This window comes from Eschscholzia californica, unplaced genomic scaffold, assembly GCF_041429995.1.
Source record: "Eschscholzia californica isolate CP2 unplaced genomic scaffold, dmEscCali1.0.p SCAF_3, whole genome shotgun sequence".
In the NCBI taxonomy this organism is placed as follows: domain Eukaryota; kingdom Viridiplantae; phylum Streptophyta; class Magnoliopsida; order Ranunculales; family Papaveraceae; genus Eschscholzia; species Eschscholzia californica.
The window spans coordinates 55,138,636-55,158,108 of NW_028238420.1; the positions used below are offsets into that span (position 1 = coordinate 55,138,636).

At 34.6% G+C, this 19,473-nt stretch overlaps 3 protein-coding genes and 1 long non-coding RNA gene across 8 annotated transcripts; 3 read left to right on the forward strand and 1 right to left on the reverse strand.

Annotated features, from left to right (window-relative positions):
- The first annotated feature begins 875 nt into the window (after positions 1–875).
- Positions 876–3,653, forward strand: CKS (Nucleotide-diphospho-sugar transferases superfamily protein). Of its 2 annotated transcripts, XR_015236947.1 has the most exons (9): positions 876–1,259; positions 1,596–1,641; positions 1,723–1,809; positions 1,880–2,004; positions 2,110–2,249; positions 2,349–2,400; positions 2,596–2,706; positions 3,271–3,463; positions 3,547–3,653. XR_015236947.1 is itself a non-coding variant. In XM_086666055.1 (8 exons), exons 1-8 carry the CDS (start codon positions 1,029–1,031, stop codon positions 3,361–3,363), a joined length of 885 nt encoding a protein of 294 aa, XP_086522181.1. In that variant the 5' UTR covers positions 888–1,028; the 3' UTR covers positions 3,364–3,556. The 2 variants fall into 2 exon arrangements, 1 of the variants encoding a protein (XP_086522181.1); XM_086666055.1 differs by having other exon boundaries at positions 888–1,259; positions 3,271–3,556.
- A 474-nt stretch (positions 3,654–4,127) lies between these two features.
- Positions 4,128–5,193, forward strand: LOC147552026 (riboflavin synthase-like). Its single transcript, XM_086666056.1, has one exon. It carries the CDS (start codon positions 4,128–4,130, stop codon positions 4,977–4,979), a length of 852 nt encoding a protein of 283 aa, XP_086522182.1. The 3' UTR covers positions 4,980–5,193.
- Positions 5,194–5,226: 33 nt separating this feature from the next.
- LOC147552027 (uncharacterized) lies at positions 5,227–8,916 on the reverse strand. Of its 3 annotated transcripts, none has more exons than XM_086666052.1 (9): positions 8,614–8,916; positions 8,040–8,300; positions 7,310–7,450; positions 7,044–7,136; positions 6,814–6,940; positions 6,536–6,639; positions 6,026–6,115; positions 5,727–5,812; positions 5,227–5,652 (listed from the first exon to the last, which is right to left on the reverse strand). In XM_086666052.1, the coding sequence occupies exons 1-9, from the start codon at positions 8,614–8,616 to the stop codon at positions 5,433–5,435; spliced, it is 1,125 nt and encodes a 374-aa protein (XP_086522178.1). In that variant the 5' UTR covers positions 8,617–8,916; the 3' UTR covers positions 5,227–5,432. The 3 variants fall into 3 exon arrangements, with proteins under 3 accessions (XP_086522178.1, XP_086522179.1, XP_086522180.1); XM_086666053.1 differs by having other exon boundaries at positions 8,040–8,357; positions 8,614–8,885; XM_086666054.1 differs by lacking the exon at positions 8,614–8,916 and having other exon boundaries at positions 8,040–8,361.
- Positions 8,917–13,759: 4,843 nt separating this feature from the next.
- Positions 13,760–16,885, forward strand: LOC147552028 (uncharacterized). Of its 2 annotated transcripts, XR_015238989.1 has the most exons (3): positions 13,760–14,007; positions 15,184–15,311; positions 16,721–16,885. It is a non-coding gene; the product is annotated as an uncharacterized LOC147552028 (long non-coding RNA). The 2 variants fall into 2 exon arrangements; XR_015238990.1 differs by lacking the exons at positions 13,760–14,007; positions 16,721–16,885 and adding an exon at positions 15,878–16,295 and having other exon boundaries at positions 14,113–15,311.
- The last annotated feature ends 2,588 nt before the right edge of the window (positions 16,886–19,473 follow it).

Here is a 19,473-nt window from a genome sequence, read left to right on the forward strand (position 1 = left end):
GATTACTAGAGATGCCCTAGTGATCAAGGTCCAAAATAGCAGATACTTTCAGTTCGTTTGAAGAAAGTCCCACCAATTTTTACAAACAATTAATACACTTGCAGTATTCATCCCCTTCATTCACTCCTTCCTCACATGGACTGTCAATTGGACGGTTGCATTTCAGGTTATGCCAGGTAATGAAGAGTCAAATGAGATAATGAAGATGGTAGAGCCTAAATTACTTTTCCTTCTGCAGGTAGCAAGAAAAGCAAAAGTATTCTTGGATCATAACAATACAAGGAAGAGAGTGACATAGTGAAAGCAAAGAAAGATGATTCTCTTCCTCATGACAATAATGCTTCAAGACTCCTCCAACTCTCCCAGACCTACTTTATTGACTCCAAGGACTTGTTTCAAGTGTGAGATCTCTCCAATTTTTCAGATTTGAGAGTACTCTGAAAGGAAAACAAAAGCCTCAGATTTGTTTCGAGTCTGAGACTGTTTGAGTTTTTCAGATTTCAAGGAAGTGATTTTACTTACAAATCACTTGAAATTAATCTAAAATCGATGATAAGCACTTTTCAAGGATTTACTCACTTCAAAAACTTTTCAAACACTGAATCAATAGATAAAATCATTTAAAAAATTTAAAAATTAAAACTAGTGTCTAATAAAAAATGAAAATCTTTTGAAGCCTGTCTTCAGTCTCTTTCTTCAATTAACATGACTATATATATATCCATAAAAAATAACAAATCAAAGGGTTTGATGAAGATTTAAAAAAAAATCAAACTCAAAATGGAAGAAGAAGAAAAAGAAAGTGGAGTGTCAGAGTGCCAATAGAAAAAAAAAAGTGTCAACAAAGAAATAGGCCTACAGCACTTTCAGGGGACGCCTATAGCCTTGGATCCAATATTTTGTACTCCATAAAAACGAATTTGTTTCCCCATAGCCAGACCTTCCAAATTATAGCTCACTGGTTTTACAAGGAACTGTCTCTCTTTTCGTTAGAGAACAGCGAATAACTCTCTCTCTTGGAAGAAAATATGAGCACATTGTGTTCATCATCGGAAAACAACAGCAGCAAGAGTTGGATCGTCCATGCCCTAGTTGCCGGTGCTGCAATTGCAGCGGCAGCTGGAGCCTACTCATTAATGTCACTTCGTCGATACGGAAAATTCCGTTCTCGTGTCATCGGTATCGTTCCTGCTCGTTTTGCTTCTTCTAGGTTTGAAGGAAAACCCCTTGTCAAAATCCTCGGCAAACCCATGATCCAGGTAAAGAAAACCCCATTACTCCCCATTTTCTTTTTTTTATCTCAATTTCAAGTTCCCCACTTACTGGGGATTTCTAGTTTATTAGATCTGACTTTGAATGAGATTATATGAATGATAATTCTGATCTCTTATGAGTTTATTATGTTCAATTGATCTGTCTACTGTTTGTTTTCCCACATAACACAGAGAAGATTGTGAAATTTCAGATTTCTTGAAAATTGAATTGCCCATGATCTATTATTTCTTTGGATGATGGCAGATTTGTAAATTGAATTGCCATGACTACCTAGTTTCCGCATATTATCTGGCTTACTCATAGTTGATACTATTACACAGAGGACGTGGGAAAGAGCAAAGTTGGCATCAACCCTAGACCATATTGGTATGTTACTTATGTAGTAATAGTTTTGTTTCGTTTTGTGTAATGTAATTAACTGAAATAACGCGTATTCTTGTGTACTAGTTGTGGCAACGGATGATGAAAGGATTGCTGAATGTTGTCGAGGGTTTGGAGCAGATGTTATAATGACATCAGAATCTTGTCAAAATGGTATAGCAGCTTTGGCTATTACAGCAATTTAAGTTTGTTCATAAGTTATAATATTTCTTTTAATTTGCAGGTACTGAACGTTGCAATGAAGCACTAATGAAAATTGGCAAGAAATATGATATTGTCGTCAATATTCAAGGGGATGAGCCTCTTATTGAACCCGATATTATAGATGGGGTCGTAAAAGCTCTGCAGGTAGTGCTTGATATATATATATATATAATATACATATGGTTCTAAAGTTCTAGGTTTTCTTTGTTGCGTTATTTGATTGATTGAAGAAATTCTCGAGTTCTACAGGAAGCTCCAGATGCTGTTTTTAGCACTGCCGTTACATCACTAAAACCTGAAGATTCAAGTGATCCAAACAGGGTGAAATGTGTTGTTGACAATCGTGGATACGCCATTTATTTCTCAAGGGGATTGATCCCATATAATAAGTGAGTTTTATGATCTATTTCAGTTTTATTGTGTCAGTGGAGTCTATTTTCTTGATTAGCAATATCTACATAATTAACCCATTAATCATATTTTCATAGATCAGGGAAAGTCAATCCGAACTTCCCATATTTACTTCATCTCGGTATCCAGGTATTATTTTCGAAACATTTTCTGTACATTCCTGTTAATAGTGTAATTAGTGTTTCACATGAGCTTGTTAGTGTGGCATAGCGTGTCAGCCGCGCCACGGCAAGGCCCGTTGTGAAACTCTAATGGTGATGTGCTATAAATTTATCTATATAATACTTCTGTGGTTTATCAACTTTCTGCACAATATCTTATCAGAGCTATGATGCGAAGTTCTTGAAGATATATCCAGAGCTTACGCCTACTCCACTGCAACTTGAAGAAGACTTAGAACAACTTAAAGTTCTCGAGAATGGGTATAAAATGAAGGTATTTTCAGATTTTTGTTCCTTCAAAATGTTAGTTATCTCGTATCTTTGGTATGTTTAGCTCTAAATCAACTTCATCGTCTCCAAAAAAAAGATAAGAAATTAATAGTAGTGCCATCTTTCCTTAGTTTTCACCATATCACGAATGTTGATCTTTGTATCATAGAACCAAAATCTCCTTCATTCCATTAACGGTACACAGTGCCCCTTCACAAATATCTATTTTTTCTTGTGGTTGCAGCATGATTTTGAGGCTCGTAAAAGTTTTGATAGACAAAGTCTGAGTTAGGTACCCCATACAAGCCTAGGTTGTTATTACGAATCTCGCTCAACATAATTCTTTGCAGCATTGGGAGAGGTGAATATCGAGCCCAAGATTTTGGACGAGTAATGTTGAGGTGTTGTTACTCGAGTACCCGACTAGCCAACTGTTAGTCAACATCTTTTACTAGTTTCCTCAACCCGACGTATAGATTTAGGGTTTAGTTCAGATTCGATAGTTGGATTTTTCGATTCCAAATATGGAGAAAGGATTTGAAAATTGGTTATTTTATCGTTGTTGCAGGTGATCAAGGTTGACCATGATGCTCATGGTGTGGACACTCCAGAAGATGTTGAGAAGATAGAAGCTCTTATGCGTGAAAGAAACTTATCTTGATCCGCAAAACAAATCAACGATTCTGAGGAAGAAATCTCATCTTTAGATTGACCTTCCCGTGCACTTTTACATTTTGAGGTTGATCTTGTATTCTTCTACTGTAAACACATTCACCTATTGTAAACAAAGTGTGTTGTCTTTGTTTTCGAAAAAGTGAAATAGAATTTTTCAAGTTTAATCAAGGATTTGTCTATATTTTGATTGGGGATTTTTTTATCCACCAAGACTTGGGATGAGTTTGAGATACCTCAATTATTATTCACAAATATACTTTCCTCGTCCTTCAAGTATAGCACTTCTCATTTTTTAGTTGTATTGCTGCATACAATAATAAAAGCATACGATTAGTAAGAATTTCGCTTAACAATAATTTTGTTTTTGAAATCCGACTCCAAGAGTCATTACATGACATCAATACATCGTGAATATAAATCTCGAACTCTATAGTTTCTATTGTCGAAGACATCTTGGACCCTAAACACGGTCATTTATGCGAGTCCTAACTTAATATAATATATACTATAAAAGAACACTTCACCATTTAGGAACACAAACCCTAAATATTGCCTCGTGAATCATGCATGTTTACAAAATTATACAAAAATAGACAGACAAGGCATGAAATTGATCTTTGATCTCTGATCTCAAGGATCAGTATATATCAACCAAACAGACCCTTGACCAATAAATACACACTGAACCAATTTTCCCTAATCTCTCTCTCTCTCTCTCGAAGAAGTTCCGATTGGTTGTTTAGTATAGTTATGGCAGTTTCTTGCAGGTTCTTCTCAGTTTCCAAAACCCTAAAATCATCTTCTCCTACTCCAAAGAGCTTCATTTCCAATCCCCAATTACTTCCATCCAAAACCCACCTCAGATTTACCCTCAATTCAAAATCTCCCTTACTCAATCTCTTCATCAATGCTACAAAATCAAAATCCCAAATTCAATCTCACCGTTACTCTCACTACAATCCAGTTAAATCCCTATTCACTGGAATTGTAGAAGAAATGGGTGAAATCAAACAACTAGGGGTTTCTGATAATGGAGGATTCGAGATGAAAATCTTAGCAAAAACAATTCTTGAAGATGTTAAACTTGGTGATAGCATTGCAGTTAATGGAACTTGTCTGACAGTAACCGAATTCGACAAGAAAGAGTCTGAATTCTCAGTGGGTCTGGCACCAGAAACCCTAAGAAAAACTTCACTAATCGAGCTTGTACCTGGTTCAATTGTCAATTTGGAAAGAGCACTTCAACCAACTACAAGAATGGGTGGTCATTTTGTTCAAGGGCATGTTGATGGAACTGGTAAGATTGTATCAATGGAACCTGAAAATGATTCATTATGGATAAAGGTGAAAACTTCACCTGAAATTTTGAAATTTATTGTACCAAAAGGGTTTATAGCTGTTGATGGAACTAGTTTAACAGTGGTGAATGTATTTGAAGAAGAAGAATGTTTTAATTTCATGTTGGTTGCTTATACTCAGCAGAATATTGTTGTTCCTTTGAAGAAAGTTGGGCAATTGGTGAATCTGGAAGTTGATATACTTGGGAAATATGTAGAAAGACTTCTTCAAAATGGGTTTACTAATAATATTTCATCTTCTTGATCTATCTTTAGATTCCCAAGCCGAAAATGTTGCAGTTTTCCATGGTGGTATTTATAATGTCTCTCTCTACCTCTTTGTGTTGTTCTTCAAGTGATGTTTCTTTTTCTTGTTGTTGATCTTCTTCTGGTTCTTGTTTTGTTTGATTGTTCTTGTTTGACTTAATGGTAGATTAATAAATGAATCAAAATGGGTTTTGGATTGGGTTCTTTGGATATATTTGGCTAACTTGAACTTGAAGAAAACATCATCTCAATAACAGAAATATGCTCATTAGTTCATTTCCGATTGATGTCGAGTCTTTCTCTGTAACATATGAGTGTCTGTTGAACAACTGTAAATAGTTGTGTAACTAAAGTAGTAAGTCAAAACAGATGAGGAAAACAATGTTCAATCCCAAAATGAAAACCAGATTGAACAATTATGTTATGTCGACGTGTCTCATCTGTGATCCATTTAGCAGATATTGTTGTTTTGTCTGTCCCGACGAGTGATTGAGCTTCCCTTTCGAACATGCCGAGTAGTAAGTGCTTCTAGTAAAGCATCCAAACCATTTTCCACTGCTTCAGCATGTTTATCCAGTCCATGAGAACCTAATTCAGGAAGAAGATGCAGTTCTGAGAGGAGCCCTGATGCTGCTGCGGCAGTACATGTTCTATCCCGAGACGGTTGGGTCCTGTTATTGTGAATGTGTATTAAAAATCCCAATTTTATAAATTAAGAGGAACATAATATTCGAGAGGGACTCACCTAAGTTTATGCATTGGAGATGCATCCAATGTCGAAAGAGAAATGCATGGAATATCTTCCTCTCCCCATGCTAACTTAGCGCAGTCCTGTTTCACAATCACTGTCTAGGTCAAGTTATTTGGCTCGCATGAAACACAAAACTAGGCCAAATAAGTGACTCCGAGCTTGGGGCTCGCCCCTTGCCCTTTGGAGCTCGGGCCTCGGAACTTGGGCATGCCTCTGCCTAGATTTTTGTTTCAAGGAACGCAGGTCCCCACTAAAATGTTTTGGTTGCTCTGCCTTCCGAAGTTGGAAGTTACCTTCAAGCGCTTGAACATTGCAGCAGAGTTGTTCCATGTACCATCGATCAAGATGAAGTTTAAAGGACCATCTCCATCACCAGAACAAGTCTGTCCAGTAGAATCAATATGAAAGTTATCACCTTGCAGAACTGAAAGATGAAATGGAGGATCAGAAAATTCAAAGCCATGTGCATATTATATGCCATAGACTGAACTTTCACGTTCTTTATTAGAGATAAGATCAATTCTTTGATCTCATTGAGGGGCTCACTATATCTGACTTATTTATACTTCATTACAAGAAATTCTACAAAATAACTATGAATTTGTCTTTGATATCTGTATTAGTGAACCATAAATCAGAAAAATATGTTGATTCTCAAGTACCTGCTCGAGCATGAGCTTAGGGGCTAGAATAGTCCGAAAGTCCCCTAACCTAAAGACAGAGATAAATGGGATACAGAAGCGGGCTTAGCCCAAGCCTGGTCCAGTTTCCCACCCCTACATCATGTCTTATATGGGAAGTACCTGTTGTACTTCTGAACTTGTTGAAGAACCTAAGAAAGAGACGTCCGCAACCGACTTCGCCCGTGCATTTTTATCAGGATAAAGGCACCAGACCTTACTCTTTCCTGAAATTACACAACTTCTTTTAGTACAGAATACAGTAAACAAGAAGAAAACTTTACATACATGGTCAAGTATAAAAGAATGGTTAATAATTCTTATGTCCATAAAAGCTTACTAACATGAATTAATGAGTTCTAACTTCGAAATGGATCACATTAACAATTCAATGGGACAACCTGCACTCTTGAAGGCATTCCACATAATTTCTTCATGTTCGGGAATGCCAAAGATGCATAAAGTTGCAGCGTGGACTCCAAAGATTTGCCACAGCAATTTCCCAGTGTTGTTCTGCCTCAGGAAGTCCTGCAAGCAGGAATGATGTTGACGGATGGAAGATTAAAAAAAATTCCATGGAAGTATGATAGAGACTGATATATTTATTGTTCGGGAAAAACAACTCGCAAACCTTAGGATGCATATATAACCAGAATCTCATCCCACGCCATAGAGAAGTGGGTATTAAGTTTGAACACATACAGTCTTCCTGAGCTAACCAGCACTGCGAATAAGGAATAGAGATGAATATGTGAAATCATGGAAAACGACATTACTCTCACTTCATGGTACAACTTATTCACAACTCTCAAGTTCTACTTACCAAGAAGATGTATGTAATATTGTTGTAGAGAGAAAGGATAATGGAGATATGAATTTGTGTGTACACTTAATTACCTTCTGACAGAGGTAACCTCTACTTCCAAGCAAACGACACGCTAATTGTCGAGCAGAAAAGAAATGAAGCTTCTTTTCAGAATCACCTAGTGCCTGGTATGTTGCTCTGTGTTTTTTATCCTCTTCACCATTGAAGTTTCCCTGAAATAACAATGACGAATTCTTCATTAATCCGTACTTATTACATGTGACCTAGAATTCTAGTATTAATTTTGAGAAAGAATCCTTTGTCAGCTCAAGATCCATCTAGTGAGGAAAATTTAGCTCCTATAAGATTATCTTGATATTGTTAACAATGCAAAGTATAATTTTCTACATTCAATGTCAGCATAAGCTAACAAGAACACAAAAACAGATTCTTAAATGAAAATTTAAATCCTGTATAAACAATGAATTATATATAAGCAATTATGTTTTTTAGAAGAACCCAATAATGAAAATCTAATCTCCATTAATTTTTTTCTAAATTTCCAAGAAATACCCATTTCTAGGATATGATGACAGACACTTAAACAAGCTAACCCAAAGAGATATAAAAACATAAAAACCTTCCATTTACACTTCCTTAAACCCTACTATTACCCTCAAGTCTCCAAACCCACCTCAATGTCTTTAATAAAACATCATCACCATAGACCAAATTAAAAAACAGACTATTTGTTTTCCATTTTCCAATAAGAACAAAGGAACTAGTTTTCGCACAAGTTAAAGAATTTGAGAAATGAGTTACCTTGATTTGCCCATCAATATCACTAAAACTCATCTGGGCATTCATATCTTTTCCTGAGTTGTTCATAGCTTCAACAATCTCCAAAACCATGGAAGGTATTTCGGAGGAAGTACCCCAAGCTTGCCATTCTTTCAAGCTAAGACTTGACCCAGGTTTGCCTTCTTCTCTGAAATCTTCTCTTGAAGGCGAAGAAGAAGAAGATTTGGAGAATGACCCATGAACTATTTCTGACTCAATAACAGTTCCATGTTGCAGATTCATCTTCAATTTTATTTGCAGAAGATCAGAAGGCAAAGAGAATGGGAGTTTCAGCCTCAACTAATTTAAGATTTATAAATCATAACTAAAAAGAAAATGGGAATCATAGTTCATAACTCATAATCATCAATAGATTGAAATCTTCAATTTGCAATTTCTAACAGTCAACTGGTCTGCAAACAAAAACTTCAAAGAGGAATTTCATCGAACAGTTGGGCTACAAAATAAAAAATGGCCACAATTCTGAAAAAGACTCATCAATTTACACATCTAAGTGGTTAGAATCAATTCAACTAATCGATTATCGATAACTCACCATAAATTTCAACCGATTCCTTGAGAGAGAAATTGAAGATTTAAGAAAAAAAAAACCTTAGTAGCTACTAACTCGGCAGCTCGGCTACAAGATTTGAGTCTTTTCCCTTTCTTTAATTCTTTCTTTCCCTCCCGTCCCAAAATTTTTTCCAAAAAAAAAAAAAACATATTTACATCATGTGAAATACCGAAACTATCCCTACTCCATTAAAAAATTACGAAGACACACCCAAGCCACCTATGAAAATGAAACCAAAATAAAATTCTAAGGCGCCCACCTCCTTCCTTGACTTCTTCTCCCTCCTTTTTGTTTTTTTTTTAAGAAATTCTCTGGCGTCCGCCCGGTTTCTGCTAAAAGTGCCTACGATCGAGGGGAAAGATAGACAATGCGGTCGAGAAAGTAAGAGAAACAAGAAGAGACTACGATCTAATTTGCCAAAACCTTCACTTCTGACTACAGAAGAATGGACCTATTGTTGGTATTGAATTACGGTTTGATTTTTGACAACAAAAATATCATACGATATAGGCAACTGTATGAACACGGAATTTGAAACTTTATCTTGCTTTATCGAGGCGAGTAATCTCTTTTCTTAAGACAATCATGTCCTTGAAATGGTGTTGACAGTTCTAGACACATTTCTCTGATGATACAACGATCATTTCCGTACAAAAAGAAGCACTATAATTTTGTACTATTTGGCAAAGTAATCAATCACTGTGCTTGCTTTCGTACACGACTCAAAACTTTTTCACATTTCGTTACAAGACCTCCACAAATTCTGTTCGGAAATATTATTTGAAACAAAAAATCAAATTGAGTTTTTATAGAGTTGCTCGTGACTCTACAAATTCACAGAAGACCTCTCCATTTGTCTAAATTATGTCCAAAATCTATTATACAAAACAGATCCTTGTGACTAGGACAAAATTAATGTAAATGAATGTGACTTGGCAATGTGACTAGGATAAAATTAATACATTTTCCAGCCAAGTAGGACAACCACTATATAAAAAAACAAATCCAGCCATCCATCTTCTTCTCCAAGACTGAATCTGTCCGTCCATTCTTCCATGTCCCTTCACTTACTATTCTCAATTATCTCTGATAACGACCCTCCATTTTCCCTCTCTACAACTTTATTCTTTTGTTTCTCTCTGAAACAAACTCAAGGTAATAGCTTCTCATCATCTTCAGTCGCCCTCTCTCTGTCGCTTCTCTCTCACGTCTTTCCCAAATTTGAAGGTAAGATGGTTATTTATCTCATCATTTTCAATGTGATTTGTTTCTGGTCTAGGTTTTTTTAACTATTATCTTTCGAATTATCTATGAAATCAAAGAGTTCCGTGAGTTTTGATGGGGTTGATTTTTCATGTAGTTCGAACACTTCCTAAGATAGGTTTGGATTTTGTTTGTAGAAATCGAAGTATTTAAAGGCTCAATCAATTAGGCCTAACAATCCTTGAGTTCCTTAACTCTGATTTATATGCTTATTTGATAAAAACTATCATGAATCTGTAGTTCAAATTAGAGAGTTTTTTTATATTAATCTGTTTGGAATTGAATCTAATTTGCTTACTTTTTATGTTTATTTGATTTCATTGTTTGCGGTTGTCAAAGATTTGATTATTTACAAGCAAACTGATAAGTTTTTTTCTATTCTCATTTCCCAGGTAAACAACAGATCTTGAACTTGAATTTATGTCTCAAAGGTATTAAAATCCTGCAGGTTGATTCGATTTTTACCACTAAACTTTATATAGACACTAACTGTTTGAGAGAATGTCTCTTAGAGGTTTGAAGTCAAATGTTTTGTCATTCCCTTTTTAATTTCTTTTTTTTGCTTTTGTAGTTGTTTTTTTTTTTGTTTAGTATCTGCCAGAAACAAGACCGTACTTATTGCGCTTTGGTCTAGATACTAATCTGATCCATATATTTATCTCTTAGGAGGCTCACCCGACATTGAAATGGACGAGCACACCTTCATGGGGAACAGAGAAAGAGTTGTTCATTATTTAAATTCATTGAACAAGGTAAAACATTTTTTCTTTTCTCAATTACAATTATTTCTTCTATCCCTGAAGAAATAATTTCGTTACACCGGATTTCACCATGTACAACACGGGGCAGTTCCTGTGTAACCGTCACACCCATTACATGATGCCCTCGACCAGCGTAGACCTTAGTCTTGCTAGGAGAGAGATCGTCATTCTTGGAATTCAATATGCTGGTGAAATAAAGAAACGGCGTTATGCACTATCTAATGCCTAAGCGTCAAATTCTCTCCTTGCACTCTGGTTGTAATATGGGGAAAGGCGGTGATGTCGGTCTCTTTTTTGGTTTGTCGGGTAAACTTCAAAATTTTTATTGTCGCGCTTATGGAGTCCTTTTAGTATGTCCTGTTTTAACCATCTATAGAAACATGAAATTTGAATAGGTACCGGGAAGACAACATTGTCGACAGATCATAATAGGTATTTAATTGGAGATGATGAACATTGTTGGAGCGAGAATGGTGTTTAGACATCGAGGGTGGTTGTTATGCCAAGTGCATTGATCTTTCAAGGGAGAAAGAATCAGTTATCTGGAATGTCATTAAGTTTGGAACTGGTAATTAACCTCCTTTGTCTTTTTCTTCATACAATTTTTTCTTCAAACATTGGTTTGTTTATACCAAATCTTTCTATTTGCAGTACTAGAAAATGTGGTGTTCGATGAGCATACATGTGAGGTGCACTATACCGACAAATCTGTTACAGGTAAATAAGAACCAAACCGATATAACCGTATCACGACAATAGAGGTCTAATATTGTACTTCTTTAGTAGGCATTATATCAGTCGATAAAATGTACTTTCGTACATCACAAGTCTTTCTTTGACATTTCTAATAATTCTATTTGCCGCGTGAATCCCATGATCTATATTTGTCGATTTTGATTGGTTGACCTTCGGGTATGATGACTACTTTGTTTTGTTGACAATAACACAAATCTTTGAAAAATTAGTAATGCTTATATCAGGCAAAATCTAGGAAATACCGTAGCTAAAGTCATTGGATGTTTATGGACCAATTCAACCCATTATTTTATCTTTGTCAAGTGCCCACTCTTTTCCATCTTATCTATAATATGCCTTTTGGAGTGCAAATGGGATAATGATCTCATCTGTTTTGAAGGAAGGAAAAAAAAACTTTCTATCAAGCAATTCATAAAGTTGAAACTTGTTACGCTTGATTGATTTTAAGTGTTATAATTATAGTTCACAAATCACAAGTTTAGTTAGAAATTTATAGTTTTAGTCTAACTAAGCTTACCTTCTTTTTATTTTCTCCGAATGAACATAATTAATGATAATGAGATTTTTATTCTTAGTTTTCTATCAATCTCTATTTACATATATATATATTTATGGTATATGTATAGACCAAAAGATGATGATGGTCCCTAACAGTTCTGACCCTGGCAGAAAGGCGTCTTCTTCTAAAGAAGTCCAAAGTTGCGTGATATGTCACTCTCTCTAGATTTGGTGATTTGGGTTGTGATCATTTTGAGTTAAATCATCGCTACTCAGTTGTTTCTTTTCATTTTCTCAAATAATTTTATTTTGATGATTCGCAGTTTGTTGAAAGCTTTTGATTGTTTCTTTCTTACTACTATAGATGCTAACTTTGGTTCCTACTCTTCATTAGTGGTTATCCCAGCTACTTTTTTTCGTGGTATAAATTATCTAGGTTTCTCTTTCCCAAAAATACACCCCCCTTGAAGAAGTATTTCAAGAAGGACTCAATTATGATGCAGTTCATAGCAACACTAATTGTTTGGATAGAATAATCTTGAGCAAAAGAATGTGCCAACCATGCTTTGTTGCTGCTTTAGTTGTGGAGTCCTCTGTCATGGCTATGGACGCTGCAAAACCTATGGCCTTCTCTACATAACCATGGGTAATCTATCTTTTAGAATTCAAATCACATATTGAAGATTTCGAAAGTGTGTATAATGTTGATTATGTTAAGGGGAATTAAAATAATCTAGAAATGCATAAAGGTAATATACGAATACCAGCGGAATGCATTAGACCGTCGTACGTGCTCATCAAAATAATACATCCAACCAATTATTTTTGTCCCAAACTTTATTTATCTCTATATCTGGCCGTCCGCTTTTTATTTATTAAATAATAAGAATATGTTATCTCATTTCCACTCTTTGCTCTAATTGTACTCCCTCACGTTGTGGTTCTCAGTTACTTCTACTTTCGTCATTGTTTGTAGTTGAATCCTACATTTAACCCTTTAAATTAGATCTATTAAATACATGGTTCACAGTATTAAAATCGACATGTTCCTAAAAAGTTAATGCACATGCAACCATTTTTCTTAAAATTGTTTTCTTTCAACTAATTTCATTATATATATATATAAGTGAAATTTGAAAAGACGGAAGGATTTTTTTTAAAGCTTCTGATAATCATATTATAAGTTTGAATTTGAGCTTTTACCTTGCAGGATAAAAACACAGAGTCAGTTGCCATCCACATTCAAAAACTTTCAAGTCCAATCTAAACAAACGTCCTGGTTTCATTCCAACAAAGAGATGGAACAAATGTATATGCGGAAGATATTGAAGATGGAAAAGTGATTGGTATCATCACCTTGGAAGATGTATTTTAAGAACTTCTGCAGGTAATGAACATGGTACTCCAGTTCTTAAATTCCATGGTTCTCTCCTCTCATGCATGCATGTTCTTCGATCTGGAATATTCAACTAACCGGTCGTTTTTTTTCAAGATAATGTTAAGCTCTTTAGAGGAGTATTCTGCAACACAAAATTGCCGAGAAAAAAGTTAAATGCATTGCTATCAATCATTACAATCACTTTATTCAGGATATCTCTGAAAGGCTTGGTAGACTTTAGCATACTTGGGACGGGATTATACAATAAATTAACCGCTGTACTCATTAACAATCATAACACTTATATCTGCGTGGATATATATATATACACACACACATATATATATATATATATAATATAATATAATATATATATATATATGTATATAATATATATTAATTTTGTTCGAACTATTGTCTTACACATGATATTATTATGGTTTTATACTGATGCAGGAAGAAATTATAGATGAGAGGGATGAATATGTTGACCTACACAAAAGGTAATCGGACTAAAGATGGTTTATTTTACCATCGTGACAAATTCACAATGGACGAATGGTTGCATAAGAATTTTTCTCATTCTCTTTAGTAGTGAACTTGTAGTTGTTTAAAATAGTAAGTCTTCTTTATGTTTATTCCCAGGGTACGTGTTGTTGCAGCAGCTGCTGCTTCTTCACTTGCAGGAAGCCCATCCGAAGGATCACTAAGAAAGGAATAGTAAGTGCATGTCTTAACTACTGCTTTTCTTCTTTACGTTTCATTTCCTTGTCGTTAATAAAAAAAATCAAACCAACTAAAAAACATGAAAAGGAGATTGAAAGGGTTTGAAAAAAAATTTAAGCCCCAAAACACCCACAACTTTATCATGGGAAAAAACATGCATATGTATTAAGGACACTGTAGAAAAACATGCATAAAAAGGAGATCGGAAGGTTTTTAAACAAAATTTCTCTTCTAAGTACGGTAAAATAGATTGTTAATGGATAAGCTTCATTAAAGCATGAATAATAGCATTTGTACTTGCAGTAATAGGTAGATAATCATCCGATATTTGAATTTTTTTCTCCTTCTCAAGTCACATATCATATAAAATTTTGTACGAGATGTTCAAAAGGGTTTTCAATTTTACCTTGAGACACTTTAAGATCAATTTCATGGTCTACAACTAAAAATAGACTTAGTAATAAGGATAAAACAGAAACTGATTCAATAAGGTCATATTGGGATCTTCAGTATTTTATTCATAACATGTATATGATTGTAGACACAAAGAAGCTAAGGCTTGTATTTTATTTTTATCATTTACTTTTTCCAAATTTGTAATTTAGACTTATTGGACGAAGAAATGTATCAGATTTCTCAACCACATGAAGGTTGGAGTTCACGCTTGAGATTTGAATTTCTTTTCAAACGTTAGATATTATCGCATTTGTGTCCGAGTTGTATTTGTTTTATTCCATTCATCACATATGCGAGACAAGTAAAAGTTATACACAAATGAGGTCAATATGACTAGGACATAATAATTACATAAAATCTGACTAGGACAAATATAATCTGATTAGGACATAAATAATGTGATAAGGACAAAATAAATTTACCCCTTCAATCTTCCAACTCGAATGAAATCCAACGGATTCCGATAATGCATCAATCAAACACTTTGTTACCCCCTCACTCGTAACAGATGCATTCAACGGTTCATTTCCCTCGTGATTCTTATTTTTCTTTTCTTTTTCGCGGGAATAGTGACTTTCTCTCTTATCTAAATAGGTTAGCTTCACTTGTCCATCTCTTCATATCATTTTCTGTCTTCGCTCTTGGTACAATTCTATTTTTCTCCCATTACTCCCAGGGTTAGGGTTTTGATTTAGTTTGGTTAGAATATTTCAGTATTAGGGGTACCAAAATTTCTGAGCCTAATTTGGCTGAAGTCGCTCTCTCACTACGGCTGCAACAAGGTTATATCATTGATAGGTTTCAGGAAAGAGGCTGCTGATCAGTCACCGAAAGCATATCAGGTATACTTCTTCTGCTTTCTTTTGATTTGTTAATTATATTTAATAAGGGACTGATGAGATATATCTGGAAGAGTTTCAAATCGTTTCTTAACCTCATACTGCTTTCTTTTAATTTGGCTCAATAAGATTTCATATTTAATTAAAAAATTCTTAACCTCATACTGATGGAGATCTCATTTTCAGTTTATGTTGATTTTATTAATGTATGCGTTTTCTTTTTTGAATGTTATAGTTTTTGAATTATGATGTCCTTGAATATTTTCAGTATTACCTATTTTAATGATTGAGTTGGTTCTGTTTATCATATCATTTATTCTTTAGATGAAAGAGATTTACGGGTTATCCGCTTTTATAAATATGATTTTCATAAATAGGGTTTAATGGGTTGTTGGGTTCTTGATGTTGTAAATATGTTGTAAAAAGACTAGAAATTTCGGGGCCTCTCACTTTCGTAATCTTTTTAGCTACCATCTTTTTTAGGTTCGATTTAGAGGTTTTCTAACTATTTAAGCATCCTAATCATCCATTCGAATGCTTATCTATTTGGTTTGTAATTTCGATGGAAGCATAAGTTCGCTTGCTCAGCTAAAGTCAACAAGATGGCATCGAAGTGTTAACAGGATATCGTGTTATTGGGGTCTTTGATGAGGCTATTTTCTCTTAAGAATAAATCGAACGAAGAGATTTCTCCTCTGACATGTGGGATGGTTGTATGATCAACTGGTATCCGCATCCCTTATGTTATAAGGGATTTAATGAAACAAATTTGTCATGTTTGTTAATGAACTTGAGACTATCTAGATGTTCTAAAATTTGTCATCAACACGGTTGTCTATATGGTATTTCCTTCGCGGATTTTATAAATATGATTTTCATAAATAGAGTTTAATGGGTTGTTGGGTTCTTCATGTTGTAAATATGTTTTTATAAATAAGGTTCAAATGGGTTCCCTATTTAGAGTGTCCATTTTGATATCAGTAAAAAGGATAGAATTTTCGGGTTCTCTCACTTTGGTAATCTTTTTAGCTATCATCTTTTTTAGGTTCGAATTAGAGATCTTCTAACTATTTTAGCATCATAATAAGCCATTCGAACTCTTACCTATTTGGTTTTGTAATTGCGATGGAAGCATAAGTTCGCTTGTTGAGCTAAAGTCCACAAGATAACAGTGTTAACAGAAAATCGTGTCATTGGTGTCTCTGATGAGGCTATTTTCTCTTAAGAATAAATCGAATGAAGAAATTCCCCCTATGCAATATGGGATGGTTGTATGATCAAATGGTATTCGCCTCCCTCCTTTTATAAGGGATTTCATGCAACAAATTGGTCGTGTCTGTCAATGAACTCGAGACTATCTAGATGTTCTAAAGTGAGGTACTCATAATTTTTCCTCTCGGTTACAATTGCAGGTTCTCCATATGTAGGGCCATAGACGGGCTGTAGCAACCGATGAGTGGCTCCATGTCAAGGACTGCAAGGGCGTCTATGCACTTAGTGACTGTGCCACGATCGACCAACGTAAAGTCATGGTATGTGCAAATTTTGGTTAATTCGTTAAGTATATCAGTTTTAAAAAATATTGTTTTACAATTGAGTTATTATGATAATGTGTTTGTTTTCATTAAATAGGAAGACATTTTGAAGCTATTTAGTATTGTCGACAAGGACCAACAATGATACCTTACCGTGTAGACATTTAGTAAGGTATCCCCAAGTTGAAAATTATCTTAAGAGTAAGCATCTGCATCATATTATAGATTTTTTAAAGGATTCCGAAGAAAGTGATATGAAGGATTTGGGTAACAAAAAGTTCAATTCACATTTTCCCATGAGATTCACAAATGAAGAGTCTCCTTGCAACTGCCGAGGTCAAATCTCTGTCATTTTCGTCGAGCCAACCCTTCTAATTATAATCTTTGATACCCAAAAGTTATCTAATCTAGGAGCATATTTTTGGCATTTTAGTTTGCTGCCCAACAAGGCACATATCTTGCGAAGTGCTTTAACCATCTCCATGAATGCACAGTTAACCATTAAGGGCCACTTCTTTTTCGAGAATCTGGACATCATAAGTTTCGTCCATTCAGGTACGTAATTGCTTGTGAAGTCCATGAATTGTCATTAGGTAGTTGATACTTATGTGATCTTTTTCGCAATATTCTTGATATCTAAATTTCCTTACTTGAAAAAATCCCATAAACTATATATTATAAAGGTACAAGCATTCAGGTCAGTTTACACCTTTGGGAGGAGAATAAATAGCAGCAGAACTGCCAAGGGACTAGGTTTCAATTGGTCATAGACACAATTGCCATGGTATTTTAAAGGGAAACATTTAGATGATCATTTTCGGCTAAATCGAATCAGTTTTTCAGTTAATTTTTTTACTTGATTTCGTTAGAATCTTTTTTAGGTTCGATTTAGAACTTTAACCAAGTATATTTGTAATTTTATAACTATATTTTGTACCACAATTGATTTCTTTGTTTCCTCATATACTATTTAAATGGTTTATATTTTTGTTAAAAAAATAGTACATAAAAATCAATCTAAATGAATACTTGTTCTTTTCATGTCTATATTAGTGTAGAGGTTGATTATAAACTACTCTATTATATAATACAGCTGGACGTTGGTTGCTTGGTATTAGAATCAAACGGCTCTTCCATCACCAGGTATTTCTTATTCTTTCATTATTTCATCAATACGGTTGGTATTTTCTTCGCGGATTATCATCACACAAAGGCATAAATAACCATTCTAGGGTTTGCTATTTCTTCTTTCAATGGGCTCGTATACAATGGTGAGTTTGTAATTTAGTATTTTTATCTCATTGGATCTGCTTACGTGCGATTCTGCTTTTAGGGTTCTTTGACCTCTAATCGTTGTACTCATGGGTATTAGGCATCGCCAATTGATGATGACGATCTTCTGAAAATAGTAACGAGGGAGAAGAAGACACATAGGTTGCAGCGTTACTGTCTTTCATCTTCAGAAACTATCTTCTAAGTAAGGATTCTTTTTATTAGGGTTTAGTAGTTGTTCATGCATATCATATTTGACTAATGAACTCTATGTGTTGTAGGTTGTGAAGAAAGAACATGAATTATTTTGTAGGTAAGGCTTTACTTTGTTTTAGGGTTGAAGTCTCTGATTTTGTTTTAACAAATGCAGGTCCTGTTTTACCCGGAATTTGCTCGAGAAAAAGAGCCATATTATTTTCCTTCCTTACTTATTGGGGTAATAAGTTAATGAAATCAAGCCTGAATGTACACTTATATTAGTATAAATAAATTTAAATAAGTTTTTGATCTTGCCTTTTAGGTGGCGCATCACGGAACCTTAAAAGAGGAGTGTCGTGTATTTTATAATTGTTTGAAGGTTATTGCAGACTCTTTAAACTAAGTTTCCTTATGACTTGTTAGATTCATACATTTAAATTAGCTTCCAAATACGCTATTATTGTTTTGGAAAGTAAGCTAAACTCGTGCTTAACTTATTTGAATTTTATAGTGTTAATCCAGGGCCGTGTGGTGGGGGGTGCGGGCAGGGCGCCCGCACTGGGCCCCCCACCACTCTGGGCCCACTTTCATTAAGCTTTTAGTTACTTATATATAGTTAAAAATAATAGAACAGATCACACAATTTTCTTTGGCTCTCCTGGTTATGTTAAACATTTTCCACAAAATTGATCCAGGTTCGATTCACTCGGACGTCCTTTTGTTTTTCTCCTGTTTTCTTATGAGGTTGAGGGTGTAGTGTTAAGTCAATCCATATTTTTACTCCGTCCCACTCTTTCTTAAATAATTTCTTATTTTGAATGGGTTTTAGATAATAAAAATCTAACTTTTAGTAAACAAATCCCACCAATTGATAAACCGTAAATGAATGTGAAAATAAGATTACAAAAGCTACCCATACTTAAAACCCGTCTTTAGATTTTAAACTATCTGTTGTAACACTTATCATTTTCAGGTTTCAGCTATCTATGCACATATTAGGATCCAATCATACTATACAAGTTTGAAGTTTCAATGTTATTCGTAGTATAAACGTTTGATCATAGATCGAATAAATAGATATATTTGCTTACAAGTGATTGTAGATTCTTAGGTTAGATTTCTTATAAAAATGAAGTACCAAAGTAAGAAGTTTTCCTACA